This window comes from Xiphophorus couchianus, chromosome 9 (genome assembly GCF_001444195.1).
Source record: "Xiphophorus couchianus chromosome 9, X_couchianus-1.0, whole genome shotgun sequence".
Lineage (NCBI taxonomy): Eukaryota > Metazoa > Chordata > Actinopteri > Cyprinodontiformes > Poeciliidae > Xiphophorus > Xiphophorus couchianus.
In genome coordinates this window covers 566,447-594,250 of record NC_040236.1, presented here as the reverse complement: position 1 = coordinate 594,250, position 27,804 = coordinate 566,447, and the positions used below count along the sequence as shown (strand labels likewise).

At 36.7% G+C, this 27,804-nt stretch overlaps 1 protein-coding gene across 1 annotated transcript; it reads left to right on the top strand.

Annotated features, from left to right (window-relative positions):
* The first annotated feature begins 433 nt into the window (after positions 1–433).
* On the top strand, positions 434–27,594 carry LOC114150940 (desmoglein-2-like). Its single transcript, XM_028027755.1, has 14 exons — positions 434–606; positions 2,098–2,223; positions 3,357–3,512; positions 11,024–11,162; positions 12,124–12,293; positions 12,711–12,845; positions 16,868–17,053; positions 17,201–17,871; positions 18,610–18,752; positions 20,452–20,673; positions 21,162–21,401; positions 22,469–22,602; positions 25,082–25,405; positions 25,509–27,594. The coding sequence occupies exons 1-14, from the start codon at positions 550–552 to the stop codon at positions 26,619–26,621; spliced, it is 3,816 nt and encodes a 1,271-aa protein (XP_027883556.1). The 5' UTR covers positions 434–549; the 3' UTR covers positions 26,622–27,594.
* Positions 27,595–27,804: the final 210 nt, after the last annotated feature.

The window sequence follows — 27,804 nt, the reverse complement described above, 5'->3', positions numbered from 1 at the left end:
GAGACAATGATTTGAAGATTGAACAAGAAGTTTTGAAAATATAAATTTAGTTCTGAGAAACGCACCACAGCAAATGAGGAAAACTGTCAAATGGCAATTGCACAGGGAGGCAATGTGGTTGGGTTTTAGTTCTAGTTTTGCTTTTTATACATAAATGACTCAACAGTCAGTCTAACTGTGCTGTTGACTCTAAAAACAACTAAAATCAGCAACCAAAAGATGGAGGATTTTTCAGATTATGCACTGTTTTTCGGCCCTTTTATGCTTCAGTGGTTTTAAGCTTGCCAGGTGTTCAACCCTCAGGGCATACCTGTACTTTTTTAAAGTTTACAACAGACACACCTTTTAGAAACATCCAAGGATATGACAGTTAAAAGATCAGAGGACAACTGAATCATGAGAGTGAAACCGGTTTGCCCAACAATAAGTAGTGTGCAGGTTGTGACAGGAGGGGGTAAAAGTGATAGCTTTTAAAGAAGACAGGCTTAGCAGCCATTTTCTAAGCTGCTGTGAAAGGACGGTTTAGTACTCTGTGACTCACCTGTGCTCATGGCTGCACTGTTTTCTCCAGAAGTGAAGCTGATCCTCTTCACAGTGCTGTTCTTGGTGAGTAAATATTCCAGTCATTTTCTATTTTTAGTTTGAGAAACTATGACTTGTTGCAGTTTTATATTGTCTGTAACAAATCATAACTTGATTTTTCAACTGACTAGATTCATGCATCCCACAATTAACTCGATCTGTCAAACATTTTGGATGGTATTTTTCTTTCTTGGGGTATTTAAACCTATTTGAATGCTGCAATTTATGAACAACTATTTCTTTTGTTGATGTTCTTTCAACCAATACAAATATACAAAAATTAAAACACTTTAGTAAATGGAAAAAGGTAACAAAAAAACAAGCTCAAGGTGATATGTACAAGTTTTAATAGTGAGAATGTTAGTTTTAAAAGTCATTAACTGTTTCTGAAGCTGTGGTACAGAATAGGCCTATAACAACTAACATGAACATGGGTTGCTCCTAACAGCAGCAGGCTCTCAGTGGGGCAGTCATCTTGTTTTTATGCAAATAGCTGTGAGCAGATTGTGTAGCACTGCTGTCTCCCTGCAATACTTTCAGACTGTGGCTAACTTAGCAACAGTGTAAGTTAGATTGTGGCTAACTTTGCTGTGTAGACTTCTAGATCCTCTCCATTTGTGCGGGTTTATTCAGAACCATTGCTTCCTCCTGCAGTTTAAAAAGTTGCATGGGAAATTATTTGGTAACTGTAAATTGTTTTAGGAGTGTGTTGGTGAGTCCACAACTGGCTGTCTTTGTCTCAGTGTTCACTCCCTGATGGACTGATAATGTCAATGTTTTTTTCCTTCTTGAAGAAAAAGTTGATAAATGTAGTATTGTCCATATTTTGATGTTGGTGCTTTTCTTAAAATAAATACAAACCATTCAATAAAAAGGGAGGCAATTTTTGTTATAAATGAATTATGTTTCTAACTTTATCTTTGCTTCTTTTTTGTTTATAATGACAAATTACAAGAGGGCTTGGTGTTCAGCAGGAACGAGAAAATAAAAGATTGATTTTGCTTTAAACATTTTCTACATGCGATTTAAGAAGCTGCGCGTGACACAATAAAAGCGTGACACTGTGACTCAAGCAGGAGAATTACTGGCAACATTAAAACTTTTTTCAGATGAGGTTCATAGTTCTGATGTTAAAACTCTCTGAAATGCTTTTTCTCACATAAAATAGCAACAACCTGCCTTTAATGTTAACCCTTGTACATTAAAAGATCAGAATATAAATCTGAGTCACATCTTCATATTGGAGTTCTCCCTGTATGAGTGTAGCCTGTTGGATGGAACTGTACATAACAGCAGTGTATTACAATAATAGTAATGTAATATTCAGTGAGAAGAAAACATTTAAAAACTGTTTTTTGCTGTTAATAACAATTAAAATGAACTCTTTTAATGATAAAGGTGATATCATTCTGCTTTCTCTCTGAATGGTATCAAGTTTCAAGTTTAAATCTGAGCCAAACTTTTTCAATGGCAATTATTTCATTCTAATCCCAATAATCTGTTTTCTGGTTTCAGATGATCAGTGCTGATGCAAAAGAGAAGGGGTTAAAAACACTGAAAAGAGCAAAAAGAGAATGGATCCTTCCTCCTGCCAAGCTGAAGGAGAACCATAACTACACCCATCTGGAATTCATTGCAAAGGTTCTTTTCTATCATTCAACATCATACATACTAACTCATGATGGTGTGAGGAAACCAAAAGGAAACATGTCAGAAAAAGCTTTAAAAATTTAGATTCTAGATGTTTTTAATCACAAAACAAATCCCTCCTCCCCCTCGGCGGATGCACTGGGTGGCAAAAGGTTTCTCTTATTTTCAAATCAAAAACTGACAGGTATGCCGTACAGCCCTCCCACCAACATGGGTCCTAGGAAAACCCATTTTTAGCAGTACCTGGAAGAGGCATGTGAGACCCGAATCTGTCCTGAACATTAAGCATTAATGTATTTTTTTAAGTAGATAGAACAGAACGTTTTAATTAGTGTACTTCAAATCACTGCTGGTGTGTTGGTGCTTTTGGGTACTAGTTGGTGTTTTCTAATACCGAGTTTAACAAAAAGATAAGATTGTTCTTTGTTGTATGAATGAACTTAAAAAGAAACGGTCTTAGTACTTAAACAATTTACTTTCTGAAAAATATTGCAATGTCTTGTGTCTTGAACAAATATTTTTGACCTCAACATAACATATTTAATGCCCTTTGAGAGCTAAAGATATAAAGGGCATTATAAAATCTGCACCGAGATTAATTTTTCTTGGTGCAATTCTAGCTTTCTAACCAACTGACTATCAATGGGCAACATGGCAAGACTGTACACTGAAAAAATTATTCTGCGGCGAAGTAAACTTAACATAACGCACCACTGGGTGGTGCAGATTGCTACAATCGATAGTAGCCACACAGGCACACCCACTAGAATGAAACAAATGCACCCAGTACAACACTTTCATTCTATTGGCTAAGAGGTTGCCAGGCGCCTGTACTTTTTTTCGAGACAGCAAAAAAGAGACCGCAAGCCAGCAGAGAGGTTTGCGAGTGGAGATTTGATCTGAGCAGAGAGAAGTTTTGAGCACGAGGAGAAAGATTTGAGAGAATACAGAGAATATTTTAAACAGAGCAGAAGTTTTGAGTACAAGCGTTACCAGTTTCGAGAACAAAGACATGAAGTCCTCTCAGGCAGAAAATGTGTGCTCTTGACTTATGGCAGTAAAATTCCCCCATACACTGAATACCACTGAGTGAGATCCTTATATGTTGTCTGTTTTGTTTTCAGATCCGCTCTGACAGAGATAAACAGAGGAGGGTGGAATACTCCCTGACAGGAGCAGGAGCTGACAAACCCCCTTTCAATCTGTTTGTGGTGGATCACAACACGGGATTTATACGAATAACTGATATTCTGGACAGGGAAAAATATCCTTCATACAATGTAGGTCCTTATTATCTATGAGGTCTTTGAATCACCACATTAGTCCAGCTGAAACACTGGAAACATATACAGTTTTTTTCATTCGAAATGTGGGACTACTTTAAGCTTTAAACTTTAGAACTGCTAGTTCTACCTCTAGTTTCACCACTGACACAGTAAGAATGGGAATGATGATAATAATGGTTACTTTTAGAATTCTAGGTCAGAGAGAGGCATGTACCTAATAGAACAGAATAGAATAGAAACAGTCTTTATTGTCAGGTGTAACAGCAGCATCAGACAAAAGTTTATTATTTTATTAAGAACAATAACAATAATACAAATACTACTATACTGCACAAGATTATAACATTAAAAAATCCTGTGCAGTTATTAGAATAGAAATAACTTAACCCGGTCCAAGGGATTAGGATGACTTCTTTTTTTAAATGTACATAATGTGCATGTGTATTAAATTTTAAAACTTGCAAATAATAGAATAATTTAAAATAATATTAAAAAAAGATAAAAATAAAATAAATACATTAAATTACAGATATTTTGCGGATTATTGACAAGGTGGTGTCAATACTAATAATTTATCTGATGGACTGAACACCTTTATTACCTTCATTAACAGAAGTAATGTTGAGAAAATGTTTAAAGGGCTCGGATAAGTAAAAATGACTTTTATGAGCTTTATATAATGTCATAATGTTGTTCTCTCATCAAAACCATACCTGGAGTGTTTTCTTAATTTTTTTCATGCATGTTTAACAAATTCTTTAATCTTCCTTGGCAACCATTCAGCTGTGCAAAATGCCTGAGTGACCAAGCATAATGAACCATTATTGCTTTGGCCTAATTATCATCCACTTAAAAGAGGACGTTAGTATTTATATTTCATGATCCAAACATCTGTCACCAAATTACATTTGATGAAAATCAGTTGAATTGGCATTTCATTTGCCAGTTTAGGATTAATATCTCCCTCACCTAGAAAGAAAGAAAGAATGAAAGAAAGAAAGATTTGATTTTAACAACACATTTATTTTTCAATAAAAATACACTTTAACATAGTTTTCTTCAACATTCACACAAACATTGAATTGAAAACTAACTTTCTATTAACCACAGAGCACACAACATTATTAAAGCACCACAACGATAAAAATTCAGTTAAGTTATTCATCATTGAAAATAACATAAATTCTGCTTTTACTCTATTTTTTATCATCAGAATAAACATCCTGTCGACTCCCCCCCCCCCCCCCCCCCCCCCCCCCCCGCCACCCCCAAGATTCCATTTAATTTATTTCTTCTATTAATATAAATGGAAAATTTTGCCTGTCCAATAAGAAAATTTAACAAAATCCACTTACTACATAATTTTTTTGTATAACCTGCACCAAATATAAAAGCTACCTCAGACCAATAAACACCACATTTTTTAAAAACATCTTTCAACAAAAAAAACAAAGGTGGAAGTCATTTACGATCAAGAAACATGTGAAAAGTAGTAGTTTCTATTTCTTCACAAAAAAGACATAATTCATTTATATCTTTTCTAAATTTAGACACAAAACTGTTAACACTCACAGCACTGTGCAAAATCCTCCACTGTAGGTCGACTGCTCTCTTGCTCAAGGGGGGCTTATAAAACACCCTCCATAAAGGTTTCTGATTTTCTCTGACTTTAAATCTGTCTCTCCAAACGGTATCAGTTCTTCCACTTAATTATTTCTTATTCAATCCTTGGATAACCAATTTATACAAACATTTTCCATTCAACATACAAAAATTAACTTTTTTTGAGTGCTCAAAAGAAAACCAGTCAATTCTGAGAAATCAATATTCAGTCCCATTTCTGGAAACGGATCTGTAGAATCAGAGAGTTCTTCTCCATTACAAAAGTCCACCAGCATCTGCTTTTCATCCAAAGTCAATTTTTCAAGCCACAAGTCTAAAATAGTCCTCATGGCTCGAATCGATTTTAACCCAAGCAAAGAAGCTGTCGCCTCTGTGTTTTGAAGTCCTGGTCCAGCCGTTTCCACAATGTGTCTTAATTTTAGAACCTTTTTCTGAAGCAGTCTTCTTGACAATCCAACTCCATCCTGAACAGCCAAACGTGCCTCGAAAATTAAAGGTTCTTCTAGAAGCCGAAACAAAGACACAGTTGGTTCCAGTGTTTTCCACTCAAAAATTGTCCATGCTCTAAACAAACTTTTATGAAACATTGGCATTTCATACAGACATAACAGTTTACAATTTAACAAAAACAAAGAAACATCTAAGCCAAAACCTCCGATTTTTTTCAAAACAATACCTGTTATTGGTTTCCAAAAAACCTCCTCCTCCCTCCCCATTAGACATTTCTGAATAAACTGTAACCTGAACGCAGCAGTTCTGCTCTCTAGATGGACCAATCCTTGTCCACCCTCCTCTTCAGGTAAAAAAAGCACAGCCTGAAATACCCAATGTTTGTCATCCCTAAAAAACTTAATCATACAACATTGAATTCTATTAAGTAATCCAGCAGGTGGTTCCAAACACACTAACTTGTGCCACAATAGAGAAGCAATTAAATTATTTATAATGAGCACTCTCCCTCTAGATCAGTGGTCCCCAACCCCTGGGCCGCGGACCGGAACCGGTCCGTGGACCAATTGGTACCGGGCCGCGCAAGAAATAATTAAATATTTCCGTTTTATGTATTATTTGAGTCTAGAGGATCTTTTATTTTGAAAATCCTTTAACCGGATTCTCTCGGTTACGTCTTGCGCACCAACATTGAGCCACAAGCAGCAAAATGAGTAAGAAACAGAACAGATGTCTTTGGAAAGTTTCTTTGCGAAGGTGAAAAGGCCCAGAGAAGAGACAGGAGAATGGATTTATCCCAGTAGGTGATTCCCACATTCCAAGCTCTGCATGATATGGTGACTGGATGTTAATGAAGGAATGAAGCTTCAAACTGCTTTGCTACTTAGAGACCAAGCATCCTGTGCATAAGCAACACTTCAGGTGTCATTGTCTCTCATCACTCCCAGATAGACCGTCTCGTTACAGAGAAACAAGCTCAGGGCTCCTGTTAGTCATTATCATGAGTTAAAATTTTCACAAAAGTAAAATGTTAGTTTTTGTGGCGCATCTGTGTCTTATTTTGAAGGGATATGTAAACGTTACCATAGTGACCAGAGTCAGAGAGTGTTAGCAGTGGTCGAGACGAGATGAGAGGAGTAGAGCTTGTGAGTTTTAGGTCTGGTTTCACACGGCAAGATTTAAAATGTCAGACGATTTTCCAAACCTCTGTGACCACAGAGCCGATAAAAGTCCAACAGGTTCGGTCGGCTCGTGAGTCCAGCCACACAGCAGGAGCAACACACCACACTAACCGATTCCAGAAGAAAATCCAGTAAAACCCCAACATACTATACGTGAATTTAGAATAATCAAACACGGATGACGATGTAGAAGCAGCAGTGATAGTTTGTGGCTCATTTTAAGCGATAAAAGAAAAGGCGTTTGATAAAAGATGGAGGGAGCAGTCGCTCTATTTGCTGCACTATGATTTGTATGTTTATTCATAGTTAACATTTTTAACTGAATAAACATAACCACATATAATAAACACATATAAAAAATGACCTTTACATATAGTAATAAACATTTCCACATGTCTCCTCCGATGTCCACCGGACTCTCAGTTGCCATGTCAACTGTTTGGGATTTCACTCCTTTCTTACGTCACCGCGCTTTCTGATTGGCTACCTGTCACATTCAACAGGCTGCGTTTCGCTCCCAGTCAGGGAAAACCCTACAGGCGATAATCAGGCCCAGACAATGTTGAGTATTTGTTGAGTATATGTATGTTGCATATTCAACACACCACCAAGTAACACACCACACACTGCAGGACGTTGTAAGTTTTTTGTAAAGGGAAAATCGGGGCAAAAAAAAAAAGGGCTTTAGCGGGAACACCAACATGCAGAAGGCCCCCCCATCGACCTGCCAGGGACACAGTAAGATTGTGTTTGATGAACAACCTGCTCCATCACCTTATTCAGTCTGTTTGCCAGCACCTTTGACAACAGTTTATAGTCTGTACACAACAGAGAAACAGGTCACTAGTTTTTAATGTCCTGGAGATCACCTTTCTTTGGTAGCAATGTGAGAACTGCTCTCCTGCAGCTCTGAGGTAGAAAACCTCAGAGCTCAAGAACCTCCAAGAGGTCAACGTAAAGGTCAGACCAGAACGCTCTGTAAAATTCACTGGGAAGTCCATCAATACCAGGTGCTTTTCCTCCTTCCATACTTTGTAGTGCAGCATGAATCTCCTCCCGAGTCATAGGTTCCCCCAACTCCTTGGCAAAATCCACATAAACTCTTGGAAGATCACTGCAGAAGTCGTTGATACTGTCTTCATCCTCGCTGTATTCAGAGCTGTACAGATAGAAATCTGCTGTTCTCTGCCTGATGTCACCGTCTGCAGTCAAAAGAACATCCGCAGTTGATTTTAAACCATGCATGAATTTGCACTGTCCTTGTTTTTTTTCCGAAAAGAAAAACTTTGTTGGAGCGTCCATTAAAGCAACTTTCTGAAACCTGCATCGAACCAGCACTCCCTGTGTTCTTGAGCCCAGCAAATCAGTCAAAGCAGCTTTTTTTGACTTGAGGTTCTCAAAATAACCTTGATCTCCTGTGGATTGTGCAGAAGTCTGCAACTCCACTATTTCAATCTCCAGATCTCTAATAGACTTGGTTAAACCAGATGAAACATTGACAGTGTACTATTGACATAATTCTTTAATTTCAATTTTCCCACGATCCGACCACTGCCCTAACAGTCCAAAATCTTCTTTGCTAGTTCTGTCCACTCTCCAGAAAGAAATAAAAACCTTCTTAAAATTAGTAACCAATAACAAAAGCAGTGTTAAAATGCCAATAAGCAGACTTATGTTTGATATTGGCAATAAAAGCACTACAAGAAACCAAAGCATGATCCAAAAAACTTATAGGATGGATATTACATTTTTTCCAAACTTATATCTAAAATTATATATTCTATCTAACCTAGCTGCAGAAAAAGTATTATCCATGTTTCTAGCGTATGTATAATGTAGTTTTTGAGTATGCATTTCTCTCCAAACATCAACCAAAGAAAAAAAATCAATCAAATGTTTAAAGAACTTTGCTGAAGCTGGATGAGGTTCAAAATGATTTTAATCCAACTGATCATTTTCTGTACAGTTAAAATTCCCACCCAAAAAAAGAAAATCATCCACGTCTTCAAGTTTATGTAAAAAAAAAGAACCCTCTCTTGACTTGCATTTGAAGTATATACATTTACAAAAACAACATTAAAACACTCATATTTTGCTTTCACTACCATTAATCTGCCCTTAATTATTTCCTCAAACTGATATGACACAGGTAGAAAATATTTTGAAAACAGAATTGCAACTCCCCACTGGCCTGGTTTAAATGACTCAAAATAATTTCTCCTCACCATTCTCTCCTCCAATCTATCTCATTTAAACAATCACTGTGTGTTTCTTGTACCATTAGCACATTTACCGGTATATGTTTTAAATGAATTAATTCAAACACACTAATTCTCTTCTTCACATCTCTGGCTCTATTCAGATTAGATGTAGAAACTCTGAAGTGGCTCATTATCAAAGATGGGAGAAAAAACACTAAAAGAAAATACAGACATTTAACAAACTTCAAACTCATCATCACTGTTGAATTCTTGCTTAAATTTTCCAATCAACTTTTTTAAGCGGTAAACTTCTTTGTCATTATATCCTCCTTTTCTTTTATTGTTCAACCTAGATCTCACATGCACAAGAAAAAGTTTCTTGTCTGGAAAAAAATCTTCTACTTTTATATTTTTCATGTTCTTTGTAATTTTCAAAAAGTGTTTAACATTTTGCACACCATAACCTTTCCTGTGTCAACTCTGACCAAGGGATTTGCAAGATGAACAGGCTACCAGGGGTCTCAAACTCCAGTCCTCGAGGGCCGCAGTCCTGCAACTTTTAGATGTGCCTCTGCTGCACCACACCTGAATAAAATAATTAGGTCATTAGCAAGGCTCTGGAGAACTGATCTACACAAGCAGGAGGTAATTAAATCATTTCATTCCAGCGTTTTGTACCTGTGGTACATCTAAAAACTGCTGGACTGCGGCCCTAGAGGACTGGAGTTTGAGACCCCTGCTCTAGAACTTTTCCTGAACATTCCATTTCCAAATCTCTTTAATCATTTTCAGTTTGAGAACCAATAATACCTTCAGAAATGTTTCTTTTTTTAGAAAATGCAAAACCATCTTCCTCTGGTGTTTGACTGCATCCCTCCTCCTTTATTTCTTCAGAATCTGTTTTTCTCTGGTAAAACTTTAGTAAACTCTGACTGTGTCCTTCCACACTGCCTTTCCTGTGAATCGTTCACCGTTTGATTTTTCAGGCTTTATTCTCTGTCCTCTAGCACACATACTGTATTTCATGCACTTCTTTTTCACTATGAACATTTTCCTCAGACGTTTGCACTTCTGTTTTTTTATCACTGCGCTCCTGGGGCCTCAGCTTGATTCGGCAATTTTTCGCTGTCCTTATCTCGAGTTTGAGCCGAATTATCAGAAGAGAGATTTTTTTCAGGACACGCTGTAACCAAGTGACCCCGCAACCAAAACACACCAAAGTGCCCGAGTTTACATAAATACCATAATCAAACTCGCACATTAAGCACCAAGTTAAGGTCTTCGTTCTTTTTATTCAGAATCATAAGAACCTGTCTTCTGTGTGAAACATGTTTTAACTACGGTGACTTACAACCCGACGGCATTTTCCTGATCGCGGAAATAATTTTCCCATGCTGCGACAACTCTGTCACCAACAATTCATCACTGATGAACGGAGGGATGTTGGCGATCGTGACTTCTTTAGCTGGAGCACTCAAAGGGGAAACGGACAAAAACACATCGTTCACAACAATGCCTTTTTCAATCACTTTGCTTGCCTTCTCCACGCTGTCAACAAAAATGACCACCGCGCTGTTCATCCGAGCAGCAGATTTAACGCTGCTACAACCTACAACTTCTCCCACCGCCAAACTACATTCCTCCACCGTCATACTGGGATTATTGGGTATGATCTTCAAACCATGTTGCCTCGTAAGTTTGGTCAAATCCATTTTCGGCATTTTGCGCCAAAAGGCAAAATGATGGTGTTACGCACAGAAATGTAACCAATTACATTTAATCTAACTCAACAACCACAATATTTAAAGAACAATACCCAGAAAAAACCCAATAAAGATAGAGATAACAAAGTTAGAAATTCTCTAACTCTCAGTCCACTCACCACACGCTCCTCCACCAACCCCCAGCATACAGTGCAAAAGAGAGAAAGAAGATCCTGAAATAATACATTTAACAACAGAAAACACTAATGCTTAACTAATTCTGAAGTTGTGTTTTGCAGAGCCAGAAGCACAAGGTCTAACTCTGTCCTGTCTTCTGGTTCCTGCAGCTAACAGGCATTGCTAAATTCAAGGATGGAATTTCAGCGGAGGAAAACATTCCCCTGACTGTTACTGTACTGGATGAAAATGATAATCCCCCTTATTTTGTTCTCCACAAAGGCAATGTCACAGAGGCAAGCAGAGAAGGTAATCCTTTCATCTAGGTCAGTTCTTCTCCTTACTCTGGAGATGGACAACTAGGTCATATATACAGTACAGACCATAAATTTGGACACACCTTTTAATTCAATGAGTTTCCTTTATTTTCATGACTATTGACATTGTAGATTCACACTGAAGGCATCAAAACTCTGAATAACACATGTGGAAATATGCACTAAACAAAAAAGTGTAAAACAACTGAAAATACCCTTTATATTCTAGTTTCTTCAAAGTAGCAACCTTTTGCTGTGATTACTGCTTTGCACACACTGCATTTTCTTGATGAGCTTCAAGAGGTCGTCACCTGAAATGGTTTTCACTTCATAGGTCAACCTGCCCTGTCAGGTTAATAAGTGGGATTTCTTGCCTTATAAATAGTTATGAAAATAAAGAAAACCCATTGAATTAGAAGGTGTGTCCAAACGTTTGGTCTGTGCTGTATATATATATATATGTATGTATGTATATATATATATAGAGAGAGAGAGAGAGAGTCTCTACCCTCTTTCCTGTCTACGTACGGAGAATGGAAAAAACTACTCATGTCAGCCAAAGACAGAGTATAAAATAAATCAGCTCTACCAAAGCAATAAAATAAATCTTTTTTTATTTAAAGAATATGCTGAATAACAAAATTAAATGAAACTCTTGTAAAATAAGTGTTTTATTTGTTAAATTGGAAGCTTGTTTGTATAACTCATAGTTTAGGTAGAAACCAACTCCCTAGGGTCAATATGTGTGCTTTACTACAAAAATACATATTTCAGTGTGCTCTCTGATTGACCCCTATTATTAACTTTTGAATACTCTTTATTGGTCATCTATCTGCTAACTTTCTCCTGCTGTCTATGGACATGGTTTATCTTTGCTTCCCTGCTCCTGTCTTACCTTCACCCAAAAATGCTCATTTTATATCATGTAATCTGTTGTGCATTTGTGACTGCAGGAACATTTGTTATGCAAATCGAAGGTAAGGATGATGATGAGGCTGGAACAATAAATTCAGAGATCGTCTACACCATTATCAGTCAAGAACCGGCTGGCAAAGGTCACATGTTCACTATAGACAAAAAGACAGGGAAATTATTTGTTAAAGAGTCCACTCTGGACAGAGAGGTAACATTTACTTTTCACTTTGTAAAACACAATTGTACCCTTGCTTCAGTTTTATGTTTTAAAACAACATAGTTTGAAAACATCTATAACTGTATTCCCAACATCTACATGTGTACATCTACATGTACACATGTAGATGTACACATGTACAAGAAATGTGTTCAAGTCATGATCAGTCTTTGTGATCTACATCATAAACCTTTTTGAAACATTTTGGTCAATAAATGCTACTTTATTATTATGACAAATAATGAGAAAATGTTTATGTTCTGTAAAAGTTTCAAATAAAAACTATGTAAACTTTTATTATTTGTTTTAAGCTTTCCCACCACCAGATAATCCAACAGTTGACATTTTCTGATCTGTTCAGCTTTATTCTTGTGGTCATGCATTTAATGTTCTGTTTTTTTCTGACAGGCATATGATTTCTACAAGCTCGTTGTTAAAGGAACTGATATGGGAGGTGCACCATCAGGGAAAACAGGGACAGGAACTGTGGAAATCAAAGTCACAGATATCAATGACAACATCCCCACTCTAGAAAAATCAGAGGTAATAAATTTTTTTTAGTCTAAGCCAGACCAAACAAAATCAGTTATTGACTTTGTGCAACAAGAAAGATACAACAACTCTTGTTTCTGTTTTAGTATGAATTATAACCTATTTCATATACTCCCAACTTCTGCCGATGAAAGTATAAAACATCTGTCAAAAAGTGTGTTAAACAATCACAACTGTATTTAGTTCTAATAAACAGCCTGATATTGTGCCTCTGGTGAGATTAATTAACCACTTCAGGCTAATTAACCAGCTAATATGAACCCATGCTCCTCTAAATGTTAGTTTACTATGGAAGCATATTGAAGTGATAATTACAAATGTGATAATATACGTGATAATTATATTATGAATGTAACAATTATATTGTATAAACAAGATGATTCCATCCATCCAGAAGGTGGCAGCAGTATGTTTGTAGTGAAGGCATAAAGACAGTTAGTACAGTGGCTAAGAGGAGTTAGTCAAGTTTTTCTTCTTGAATTTTTTTTTTTTTTGTAATAATTTCTATGTCATTATAATATCAAAAACACACAATTTCACTATGAAGTGAATAATATATATTTGATAATGTATGTATAGATTATTATTGTATTGATAAAAAGAAAACAATGAATTGCTCTTGGGGGCCCCTGGTGGTCGCGGTAGGTACTGCACGCTTTGTTGGTATCATGAGCTGCCATGCAATGTGCAGAGCACATCTACACGTCCAAAGCTCCGGTCAGAAGATAAATAAGCAAAACAATGTCTCAAAAAGGACTTACCCTTCAGAGAGGGAGGAAAGAAAGAGGAAGAATAGAAAAAAGGCAAGATAAAGGTTTGTTTTAATGTGCTTTGGTAATGTAATGTAATGTACACGATTTGTAAAGGTGCTAATTAGGGCTGTATAATTATATTGATTCTATGATATTTATCAGTTTATCAATTTTTTTCCCACCCTCGGAAGGTATCTATTTTTCATCCACGAGTATTGATACATTAAACCATAGGGGTTCATAGGCTTATACCGTCTTTTTAACATGTCTGGTTTGTGACAACGTAGTGGCAAGACTCCGCCTCCCCCAGTCTCACTTTCAACTTGTGCTTAAAGTGCACATTATAAACTACACACCAGTTATTTAATTGTGTTAATAGGCCAAGTAAAATCGGAGTTATGCTAAAATAAGTAAACCATATTTTTCTGAATGTCAGAAATGTCAAAAACTGGCTTTTCCGGTCATGTGAAAGGGAATGAGCTTCAAACGCAAAAAACGAAACGCAACATCAGATTCCTTTGTTTTTGGAAATCTCAAATCTTCAATAAATAACTATGGGCTGTATTTTGTTGCTAAGAAACGAAGTAAAGTTTCGCAAGGATCCGTGAAAGAGAAGCGGAACGCAGTACCGGCAAAAGCAGTGAGATCGCAAAATTAATGCAAAGTTTGGATATCGGAGCGACTAATGAGGCTGGAACAATAAATGGCATCCATTTCGTAATCAGTTTTTAGCTTAGTGGTTTCTGATCTGTATATAATGAATTACCTGAAGAATGAACACGCTGCATGCAGTGGCACTCTCTTTTGAGCTGGAAAACAAAGAGGGGAAACCCGCAGCCGCAGTCTGGGTGCAGTGAGGATTGCCATGATGATAATGGCAGATCAATCATTCTTATTGGCAATTGACAAAGAGTATTAGAGACTGAGAGATCGATGAGATCCTGGCAGTCTGAGAGGCACCTACTCAGAGATCCAAGCAGGGGAATGGCGGCGCTGCGCAGCTGCAAGGAGTCAATCACTACCGGGTGAGGCAGAGCCACTCCCCCAGCAGCTAGTAGTAAACAGCTTACAGCCACAGCTAGCTCCGGGCTCTGTCCAATCAGAGTCAGGTATTGTGTAGTTGGTGCTTTTAATCAGTTTTCAGTAAGTTAAATCCAAGTCTATGGAACACAAAATGTCACTAAAATCACTCTGTTCTTCTAAAATCTTTCAGAAAATCATAAAAGTGCATCAGATTGTATTGTTTGCCAAATATTGTGATACATATCGTATCATGATCAGAATATCGTATAACATATCGTATTGTGAGATTATTGTATCGCTACACCCCTACTGATAATAGAAAATTAGCTTGATAGCAACCTGGAACAACAGCCAAACATTTATGTAAAGGTCTTTGTGTTTGTCTGAAACTGAGTTTAAACTTTAAATGAATTGATTCTCATGCTTGGCTCTGTATACTTCTGAGTGTTTGATAATGTTTGATAACAATAATTAAAACTTCTCAATGTTTGACATTGTCTAGCTAAATGTTTTTACGTCAGGCTACATAGCTGCTACAGCGATGAGCTACTCTATGCTGCAGTTGGGGAAATGTTGTTTGCTGCTGAGCAAAATCATTTTGTGGCTAAACCAAACATTATTTTAAACCTTTGCTGATGAAGATCAGATCAAGGGATAAGAAGGGCTTTACATGTAAGTATCAGCTGATCATGATCCCCCAAAATTAAGGAAATCGGCACCCAGAAATCAACTGGTCGATAAATCAGTTGGCCAATAAATGTATCCTACATTATACATGTACATAATGTAAACAGCACTGCCAGAGATACAATAAGTTTAAAGCAGGTGTGTGAATGATCTAATGATCGGACTGCTGATTGCAGCCGGTCCACATTGTTAGCAGAACTAGAGGGCCCCAAAACCACATTTTACTTAGGGCCCCATGGAGGCTTGGACCGGCCCTGATGTGATCAGTATCAGAATTGGCAGCAAAACACCTGATATATATATATATATATATATATATACATATATAAAACCATGCATGTTATTGTTTACATACAAAAATTCTGCACATACGGACAACATTGAAGGGCAAAAAGACTATATTTTCACATGCCATCCATAGCCGTGCTGTCATGGTAGAATAATTCCGTTAACTCAGTGAAACTTGGAAATGTAGATATTTTAGTGCTATGCTCCACAGCAAAGGGAAAACCTGCTGAAGTACAACTCAAAACCACCTTTTTCTCGCTCTCTGTATTGGCCAAGCTACACGTATGAATATAAATTATGGAAAATCAGTTCATACATTAAATGTTTTTTAACCATTTTGTTGACGACATGCAGACAGGAGGCGCATGCTCCCATAGAAATGGCAGCCAGTGCAGTTAGAGAGAGGTTGCGCAATCGAAGGAGAGGCTCGGCTCGCTGCTGCCTCCACCAGCTGCGCTTCCAACCATTTGAATGGGAAAATGCAAAAATTCAGCAAATTCAGGGCAGGCAGGCTGCCCTGCAAATAGATACATGTGTATACATCATCTATATGTGTACATGATATATACATGTATACATATAGATACATGTATATATACATATACTATATATACAGTACAGACCAGTACAGACCAAACGTTTGGACACACCTTCTAATTCAATGGGTTTTCTTTATTTTCATAACTATTTATAAGGCAAGAAATCCCACTTATTAACCTGACAGGGCAGGTTGACGTATGAAGTGAAAACCATTTCAGGTGACTACCTCTTGAAGCTCATCAAGAAAATGCAGAGTGTGTGCAAAGCAGTAATCACAGCAAAAGGTTGCTACTTTGAAGAAACTAGAATATAAAGGGTATTTTCAGTTGTTTTACACTTTTTTGTTTAGTGCATATTTCCACATGTGTTATTCAGAGTTTTGATGCCTTCAGTGTGAATCTACAATGTCAATAGTCATGAAAATAAAGGAAACTCATTGAACTAAAAGGTGTGTCCAAACTTTTGGTCTGTACTGTATATATATATATAATTTATTTTGGTTCATAGTTCTAGCTTTTAAAGAAGTGTATCTATTTGTATCATGTTTATATTAATCTTCTTTATTATGTTTTGTAAATGATTTTAAAGTCATTGCATTGGGATTTGTTGTGCATCATTTGGTCAATCCTGTTTGTTTTAGATGTGTTTTATAAGAATTAATTTGTTGTCTCAATAATAGATTCAACCAAACTTCTTCATAACAATGTTCTGGTTGTTTGGCAGTACGCCGGCTCTGTGGATGAAAATGTTGCTGATGTTGTTGTGATGAGAATCAAAGCTTTGGACAAAGACCTTCTACACACAAATAACTGGCTGACTGTATTTACCATTGCCCAAGGAAATGAGGATAACCTGTTTTCCATTGAAACGGACAAAGAAACCAACGAGGGTATCCTAAAGCTGATCAAGGTATTTTTTCTCTACCTGTTTGTCAGGATTTTAATTAGTGTAGTAAGTATGTGATGTTTTTGAATTGGTCTCATACATATTTCTTCCTCTCGTTTTTTTCTGCTCACTTTTTCTAAAACCTATTTCTCCAACATCTCCACCAATTAGCCAGTGGATTTTGAAGAAGTACAGAATCTTGAGCTGGGCCTTATCATTGAAAATGTAGCTCCTTTTGTAGAAGGTGGCCCAATAAAAATGGATGTGGATGTTCAGGTTGGAGAGGGGGGTCCTCTGGCTGCTGGAGCAGCTGCCGGAGCCGGAGCCGGAGTCGGAGTCGGAGTCGGAGTTGGAGCTGGTGTGGATTTAGGAGTAGACCTCGGGCTAGATGTGGGCTTGGATGCTGATCTAGGTGTAGATGCAGGTCTGGATGCAGGTCTGGATGCAGGACTGGATGTAGGTCTGGATGTAGGTCTGGATGCAGGTCTGGATGCAGGTCTGGATGCAGGACTGGATGCAGGACTTAAACCACAGGGAGGAGCTGGGCCTGGAGTTGGACTTAAGCCTGCTGTTGGACCTGGAGTTGGTGTGGGGCTTAAGCCAGGTATTAAACCCGGTCTCAAGCCAGGGCCAAGACCAGGATCCAAGCCTAAGCCAAAAGCACCAGGAAAAAGCTATCCTATAAAAATAGCTGTAAATAATGTGCCAGAGGGTCCAGCATTTAGACCTGACACCAAGAAAGTACCTGTATCTGAGGATCCAAATGAGGCACCAGCAGACGGTGTGATTACTTCGTTCCCAGCAGTTGATCCAGATACTGGAAAAGTAGCTGATGATGTCAGGTTAGTCAATTTATCCATCACTGTAATACTACCATTGAAACCAGTTAAATTTATTTTACCAGTTAAACCAAGAACTGATTGTAATTAAAGGCAGGACAAATTTCCTGCTTTCAGACATTACTGACTGTGTAAGCAGTTGAGTGGCGAAATGTGATGTTAGTCAGAACCTTGTAGCAAACAGCCTTTAGATAGATTTAGATTTTAGATATTTGTCCATTCATTCTTGTTTTACTTAACTGTAAACATGTAATCAGTAAAACCAGCCTATTACCTTGTTCATTCTTAGATATATCTGATTATAACTTCTATGGCTGCATAGCTTGTGACAGGAGAAGGACTGTTATGACAAAACATCTGAACTTAGTATTTTGATGGTAATTGGGAAATGAAGGGGTTTTTACAGCTTTGAAACTCCAGACTGACTGTTTAAAGTTTGGATCTACAGTCTTATGTTTTTTTTATAAAACGTCATGGCTTCCAGAGCAAAACTTAATCATATTAACATATTCATGGGATTCAGTAAAGCCTCAAGGTCGCTTCTTGTGAAATTAACCTGATTCAAACAAGCTGAGTTTGGAAGTGCTGCCGTGTTAGCGTATCACAGAAACTCAATTAGACCTTGCAAGAAAGTGCAAACATTATCTCAATGTTATTCTAAACCATGCTTTTCTAATCAAGAAGCAAACTTGTTGAAAAAACTGTGTTCATTTTCTTGTTTTGTTGTTCATTTTCTTACAGCTATGCCAAAGCTTATGATCCAGATAACTGGTTTACTGTTGATGAAGAGACAGCGGAAATTAAACTCAACAAACAACCAGACCGAGAGTCACCCTTCTTAGTGAATGGTACCTATATTGCCAAAATTTTGGCAATATCAAAAGGTAAATATTATTATCAAAATGACTGTATTCATTTTTATGATACATTTACCCAACATAGTATTTTGGAAATAATCTCCTCCCTTACAGATTTCCTTCATTTTGTTTCTTTCAAAAGTAATCAGTTTTCTGATAAATGACAAAGCAATGAAATATAGTCAATATTTTCTTCTAAAAGAAAATCTAAACTTAATTAGAAGCATACCCAAATATCAATTACTTCTGCTTCCTTTTACACATTAGGTTTGGCCGTTGTAACTTGTGTTAGGTAGGTAAGGCTTCTACTTTAGCATATTTTCAGCAGCCTGCATTCCAGTTGGTGCACTTCTCCCTCTCACTGGTGAAGATGTTTATTGGACTACTCAAAACAAATACTTAAAAGTCATGTTTCAAATGCAAGTGCTTTGTAGACATCCTGCTAGAATACTGTAGGATTAACTAGATGAAGAAAGTTAAGACTAACAGCAAATGACAGAGTAATTTCGTATTAACATATTAAATTACATAACTTATTAAAGTTTGCTAATTAATACATGTTAATAACATATTTATGACAGATTATGATTTCTTAGTTAATGTTATGTCATTACAAAGACATTTTGGTTTTGGTTAATGTCAAGTTGTTATAACAAACATATTTTAAACAATGTCAACTTTGCATAAAATGTGTCATTATTTTTTGAATAACACTAGCAGTCACAAATATTCATGAGGATTCCTTCCTGTTCATGACAGGTGTTATGTCATGTCAGTCTTATGCACACCCCTTCAAATCTTTCAATTTATTTGTCTGAAAGCAATGTGCGTCACACATACGGGAATCTCATCCCTATTTAAGACTTTCAGTGAGTCATAATGTTGTGTTCAGGTCATGTTTTTAAATGAGAACTGGTTCTCAAACATTTACGGTAATTTATCTGGTAAAATAAAGGCACCCAAAAAAAATGTCATTATCTGTAATGGAGAAATCATGACACAAATGTGAAACTTATGGCTACCCTACCAAAATCACAGAATCCAGGAAGTCACATAAGAAGCCAAATCTAAGATCTACATGTGCCTCTGTAGATCTTGCGTGTCACAGCTAAGGTCAGGGTTCATGACACAATAAGAGAGAGACATGAATGACAAGTTTGTATTAACTCTTCATCTTGTCTGATATAAAACTCTTTAAACATTTCAGTGTCACAAAAAGAGCAAAAACACAATGCTTGTGCCTGTTCATTTTGTCGTACTGTGTTTTTAACTGAACTCTATGAGTTGTCTGTGCTGTTACTGGAAGGGGGTAAAGGGTCTGGGTTCCTAAATCGACTAATATTATTTTTCCCTTAATGTGTCTTTCAAAAGAAAGGCCTTTGTCATTTCCTGTAATTGCATCTACTTGGTAAAAAAATATACATTAAAAATAAAATACCTTTATGTGAATTTTCTTTCATTTTATACAAATTTTAAAAAAAGTGTCTTGAAAATTACATTGGCACTTATGTTGCAGAGGTCCACTGAAGTCCTAGATCTTGCTTGTGTTGATGGACAGCACAGTCAGTTCTCAACATATTACTGATGCTATTTGCTTTGTTCATCATATGTTAAGTTGTTATAAAGAGAAGTGGCACATTGTGTACAAAATGTTGTCCTGAAAGCAAGTCCTGAACAGTGATCAGTTCTTCTTTGTAATATTGCACTAATCTCTTGTCATCCACAGACATGCCAGCAAAGACAGCCACTGGAACAATAGCCATTCAAGTCACTGACTCCAATGACCACTGTCCCACTTTGACCACTACTTACACCAGTCTATGCTCTGATAAGAAGACTGTGTATGTTACTGCATTTGATGAAGATGTCAGTCCAAATGCTGCTCCATTCACTTTTCAAATTATACCAGAAGGTACTCGAGGCAACTGGGAAATAGAAGTCATCAATGGTAAGTAAAAAATAAAAATAAAATAAAAAATTGAAAATATCAACACAAAATGTGTGTCAAATCATCAAGAAAATGCAGACATAAAACATATAGTACACTGTTTTTCAGTGGAGGAGTTTGATCTTTTCGAAGATTTGTCTCATATCATACTGTCACAACATAGTGACAGATTAATATATATATTTTTAATAAAAGTTACATACTGCTGCTTTAACTCAAATATTTTGAAAAACATTATAAATTATGGTCAATTCAATAATTGCACAGTGTTCATTTCTGCTTGTTGCAAAACTAGCCTAAATCATGCTTAATATTTGGCAAAAGGTCTTGAAGGTCTTAACATGTCCTGATCCAGAATATAGTTTGAAAGCCTGTCTTACCAAGTAGGTTACTGTTTTAGGTTGAAATGACATGACTTTGTGATTGAACTTGGTGGTAGAAGTGTGAAAATCAAAAGAAAAAAAACTGTTTGACATTCTTGTCTCCAGATACAACAGCTGCTCTTCATTCAGCCAAAGCACTGTGGCCTGGCAGATATGAACTCCAAGTAGAGGTGAAAGATGCTCAGGGTCTGTCCTGCAAAGAGGAACGGGTGTTTACTGTGGATGTCTGTACCTGTGTGGGAAAAGAAGACTGCAGATCAAAGGCATCGAGGGGAGAAGCCCGTTCATCTGACTTTTCTAGACGTGCCATTGGTCCAATCGTAACAGCTTTGTTCTTATTGATGTGTAAGTTTGGTTCAATACTAACATAGACCTCTTTGTATCAGACAATTAATATTACATGAACAAATACAAAGGCAACAGGCAGATTCACAGAATACAGCAAATAAATTAATACTTTTGCAAAATAAAGAATAGACTGATTTACAAGGTGTCAAAGTAATAGTTTATTAATAATAACACTAAAAAACCTGCTGGGGATTGCTTTTTCTGGGAACCGAGAGTTTAACCTTGATGACTGAGTTTAGAGCATCAAACTCAATCATCATCAGAAGTGGTTCCCAAAGGTCAGGATTTCTAAAATTGTCTTCAAAAATGACAGTGACGGACGCATATCTGGTATAAAAATTAGACCAGTCAAAATCAAATATTTTTAAAGAGACTTGATGTTTAAGTTACTAATGCTGTTTAACGTACTTGCTCATTCTCATCTTGTTGCTTTGGGGTTGAAATTTCATAATATCAACAGTCAGTTACGGTAAGTTATTTTTCTGAACTCTTTTTGCACACAAGGACCCAAAATCAGTAACGAATGCCTAGGCTCTTATAGCTCAGAATTGAAAACAGGCTCAATCCTGGAACTTGCTGAATGAATCAAATTTAGCATCCTACCTCTTCAGTAACATGAAAGACTTGTATAAAGTCAGAATTATACCTGTTAAACTTTCATGACATAAGTCACATTTATTCATTAGACGCTGAGTGTTTTTACAAGAAAAAAATAGTAAAGCTCTGTCATTGCAAGTTCAACACAAAAACTTCACAATATGACTAAAAATATTCATTATCAATCCATGATATTCCACTTGATCTGGGATCAGGTCATTGGGGCAGCAGTTAAGTAGAGAGGCTCAGACCCCCAACAGGGTCTGGCATATGGGGGTACTGGAGAATTTCCCGGTGGGCTGCTCCATTAGTGGGCTGGTGGCACTCAAACCTTTAGTTTTTCACACAAAATCTAAGCAAATGGGGATTGTTGAGTATACTGCACTGTTGATCTGTTGATTTTCATTCTTCTATTGCTTATCAGGAAAGTTTTTACATTTATCAGAATGTTTTTCTTCTCTTTGCAGTGATCCCTCTGCTGCTGGTGTTTTGTCAGTGTGGAGGGGCAAACACCATCTTCTCAGACCAGTTTAGTGATCTGCCATTTGACACTAAAGAGCACCTAATAAACTACCACACTGAATGCATAGGAGAGGATAAGGTGTGTTGGAATCATTACTAATCCTCTTTCCATGTAAAGTGATACATGTACTTGTAATTTCCTAGCCCGAGGCAGTAAATTGTACAAAAAAACATGCAAATGTTTGGTAACATTAACTAATTCTCCTGTGGTTAAATATATTATGGACATTTGCCAAAATATTAGGTATATCTGTTCTGTTAGTTCAAAGTGCAACACTACAGTTAGCTTACCAAAGGATTGTGTTTCAAAATAAGTTTCACAGGGTGGAAAGTTTCACAGGGTGAGTTTTGGTTTTGAACACTATTATGATACATAGCATGCTGCAGGCACCCAGATCTCGGTCTGAGACTGTGATGAATGCGATATGACGGTGAAGAGGCGGTGACCAGAGCATCTTCACTACCTACTGTTTTTGCTAGAACAACTCAAGTCTATTTTTCTTTCATTATGCTTCTAAATTACAAATAGTCCTAAAATGTTATTAGTACTTTTTTGATTTCCATGTGTTTTCTTTTATTTCTTATAGCATTAGAATCTGTACTTTCAGAATCTGTAAATAACTCAAAACACCCAAGTAGACTTGTTCATGGGTTTATTGTGGCCAGTCATATTTACAAAACACCCACACTAGGAGGAACCAAAGCAATGAGTTAAGAGACTAAGATTTTCATTTCAAGTTATATTATTGTGGGGGCAATTTCAAATTAGGTGGTCTGTGAGAGTTTGTTAAATGGGGCACGTGGTCCTTGGCCTGACAAAGTTTGAGAAACACTGTTTGAGAGTATGAATAAGTAGTTACCAAAGCAGTGATGTGATGCTATTATTACTTAGCAAAAACGTTGTTTTTTTACGAAAGTTTTTACCATGTTCTGCTAATCTCTGCTGGAGGTTTTTTGCACTTGTACTTAAACAACTATATGTTTTCAAGGTAACATCTTAAGAAAATATATTTTAAAAATCGCATCTATGAGGTATTTATTTTAGCTTTAAAGAACACAAGAAACACAATGGTGAATTGTGGGAAACCGAAGGCACAAAGAAGACAGGCAGATGGGTTTAATTAAAAGAGGAAAATTAAAAACTTACAGAAAACTAGAGTGTGTAGAAAATTCAATTAAGAATTGTATTTTATTTGTCCAATGTAAATATCTGGTTTATTGAATAGTCTGTATTCTTGTTTGAATATGGACCCATCAACTAAGAACATTTATCATAATATTTTTTAACTGCATTATAGATTTTTTTTCCCTAGCACTATAACACTCAGTCAGCGTAGTACACATAAATACAAGAATGCCATTGGTCCTTTGACCTACTCCATTCTCTGATCATTTATGTACAGTGATCCCTCGTGTTACGTTCCAAAAAGAACCCGTGATAGGTGAAGTCCATGAAGTAGTAACCTTTATATTTTTTACAATTATTATACAATGAAATACTCCATAATACATTGAAACCAAAGAATAAAACCTTTTTACAAGCCCAAGCGTTTGTTTAACAAATAAAAGTACTGTATAAACGTTTTTTGTTTTTTTTACAAATAACTACTGTACTGTAAAATAATAATTTTAATCATCAATACGAACTGAAGGCTTCAAATTGCAGAGATCAGCACCACCCCACCGCGACCGAGTCATTGGATTAGAATGGGAGAAAATGAAAAATGATTATGAAAAAAAATACAAAGTACAGTAGGACAAATAGTGACTCACGTGTATTTCACTGCTCTTCTGACTGAGCCGCTGCATCCTGACTCCGCTCTGTAGCGTTTTTTGTGTTTTTTTTTCTAAAGCCCGCGGTGCAGGTGTGTTTTTTCGAGAGAAGAACATAGTTATCGGTAGTTGTTGTCGATCTTTTTTCTTCTGGGCAAAAAGATTCTTGAAATTGCAAGAGAATTTGCAAACTTAAATTTGGCAAGCTGTTTTACGTATGTGTACATATTAAACCGCAACGTTATTGACACACAGGTAGAGAAGAAGCTGAGAGACTGTTTAGCCAATCAGAATGCACAACACAATGCACGATGCAACTCCGTGAAGCAGCTAGACAGCGAAAGGTGAACCACGAAATAGCGAGAGTTCACTGTATTGTGATTCAGTAATAATTCAATTTAAATAGCATTTTTTAGCTGTAAAAGTAAGAAATTATTTTGAAACAATATGATGAATGCAGGAATTCCTATATATGTAAATTTGGAAAATTTAAAGATATAAAGATGAGTATCAGTAAAAAATAAATAAATAAATACAAATTCCAAACAAAAACAGCTGCATCAAAGTAGAAGGAGCTACATATATAGCCTATAAGTGAAAAACAGTTCATGTACTAAATTGTTATGTTTGTATATTTGCATACAGCTTTTGTGCAAATATGTGGTATGGTTGGTGTAGGGGTTATGGTCCTTTTGGAGGAGTTAACATTTAAACAAACTCACACTGTTCAATTTAAAGTTTGTTAAAATATCTTGTATGTTCATGAGTTGTTTTTATTTTTCTAGGATGTTCCTGTTCATTTGATGCCTGTCATGTATGGTACCCAACAAAAAACTGAGGCAGCACCAGGACCAAATTTCAATACTAGTTCTTCAGCAGCATTCACAGAAACACTTAAGAACGAAACCTACTATGAATCGGACCAAATATTTCAGCCGACTTCCACAAAGATGGTGGACACTGACATAGACTACAGGGTTTCAACTGAGTTTTACAATCCAAGCAATGAAATTGACTCATTCAGCCGAAAAACACAGAGTATTCATCAAATAGGTTGCTTTGAGGACATAGCCCTTCCTGATGTTATTCTCAATGATTACTTCTCCCAGGTAACTTACTGACTTTATTTTGATGTCATTAGATCTCTTGAATAAATACACTTATTTGAGAACATTGTCAGTAATCCTTGTTCTGTTTCTCTTCCCCAAACAGAAATCTACAATTACAGTGCCATCTGAAGACATCCTCTTGGAATATGACTTTGAGGGCAAGGGCTCCTCTGCTGGTTCAGTGGGGAGCTGCAGCATCTTAGAACCTGACAATGACCTGAACTTTCTCACTGACCTTGGACCAAAGTTCAGGACACTTGCTGAGATCTGTTCGCCTCCTACACTAACATCAAAAGCAATGGTGATACAAAAGGCATCAGGATCTGTCAAAACCACCACTGATATCACAGAGCCTGTCTTTAAACCTAAATTTAACTATGAAATTCAGGCAAAGCATGTTGATGATAAAGCTGAAAAGGTAGTATCATCTGCAAAGGTTGTTCAATCTCATGTCAGTACAACAACCAAAGAGTCAACAACCAAACAGTTGACAACCACAACTCTCCCTCACTCCACTAGTACTAACATTAGTCATTCTGCTAAACTTTCTTATCCAGCTCAGACAGTTGTTTTACAGCAGCCACCAGTTTACTACACCGCTAGCCCTGTACTACAACCAATGCATTACATAGTTCAACCTAATGTACAGAACACATTTGTGCTGGAGGATGGAACCCATGCAAATACGTTTCCAGGCCTCTATGTTATCAATGATCCAAAGAGTATGTCTGGATTGGTTTATGGAAGAACCCAAAGCTCCCTTTCAGGGCTTGTTATCCAGGACACTGAGGGCCCTAAAAGTCCTATAAGTCCTGTTAGCCCCACAGGTTCACTCCGAACCACTGTCTTATTGCCTAGTCCAACTTTCTCCCAGGGCTGTGTGGAAGGCTCTACATTATATGGGCAAAATCTTGGTGGAAATTATGTGTTACTCAAGGATGAGGTACAGGAGTGGGGCCCAGGTTCACCTCAAGGCATTTTGCCTGGAGATGCTATCCTGGTAAAAAAGGCTGCTCCCCCTCAGGGGGTTTTAGGTTTGGCAGCCCAGGAGAATGTGTGTATTTCTTCGTTTTGTTATTTTTTAGTTAAGAAGGCTAATGGTGGTGGTGGTGTTATTGTGACAGGGGGGATAAGCTTTGGGTCTTTCAGTGTTTTGAAATATCTCACTAAGCAGCAAAGAATGTGGATTTGGTTGAATAAAGTAAAAGTTGATTAATTAAATTTTAACATTTTCCAAAGAAGCTGTCAGCTTAACCAAGCAATTCCTTCCTCTTGTGTCCTATCATATAGACAAGAGTTGTCAATAGAAGTCCAAAACAATACCATTATTTTTTATCCGTATAAGAGAAAGACTGCTAAAGCAGATGAAGAAATAATTAAAAAGAAGTTGCCAAAAAAGAAGAATCTTCAAGAGATAATCATGTTTAAAATTGCTGCTAATTCTTGTATAAAGCATCAGAAATATCTTTATTTAGAATGCATTTATTTTTTCATTATATTTCTTTACAGGTTGCAATTTCAATTTATACATATTGAGATTTTATTTAATGAATCTACAAAAAAATCTGAACCTAGAATGGTGGTGGCAGTCTAGAGCTGTAGTAATGTTCAACTTCTGGACATAGAAAATAGAATTTTGATCATTACGGTTCTGTCTTCAGAATTGCATCAAGCATTTACACTGAAGCAGCACTCTAATAGTTTAATTATTTAAATTTAAACTACCGGGTATGTGCATGATGTACTTTTTGTTTCTCTCAATCAAGGAGATGGGCTATTTAAGCTGTGGAGTCTGTGTTCTTCCTTTGAGTGCTTCAAACCATTTTCATCTTGACCATGACCAAATAAATTTGGAGTAGGGTCATCTTGGCTTATACCTGTGTCATGAAGAAGTATTTGTGAAAACAATTCTCAGAATTATGGCAGCCACCTGAAATCCCTGGGTCAGCACATAATTTGACTAAAGCAAGTACAGCAGTGCTGTTATTATCAGGTGGATTTAGAGCTGCTTCATGTTTCTTAATGCTATTCTCTGTGGTTGACAACATCTTAGCTGTAGTGTGCACTGTCCTATGTTGTCTGGGGTTTATATGCATTATAATATGCTCATTGGAAATGAACATGAGACAGAGTGGTGTATGAAATGTTTATCACATCTCTATTTTTTTTCAATAAACAATTACTTTCGATTTTGTTTTTACTCATTTTACATACAAATAAAATGGAATCTTAAAAATACAACAACAACAAAAAAAAATTAAAAAACATACCACTTTAGGCAGAGCTTCAGCACCTTGATGAATTTCTGGATGGTTTACTATAAATAAAAACACTAAACACGGTGTATTTTAAAATATAATACACTGTTCCCAAAAAATTAGCCTGCAGATGCAAATTAG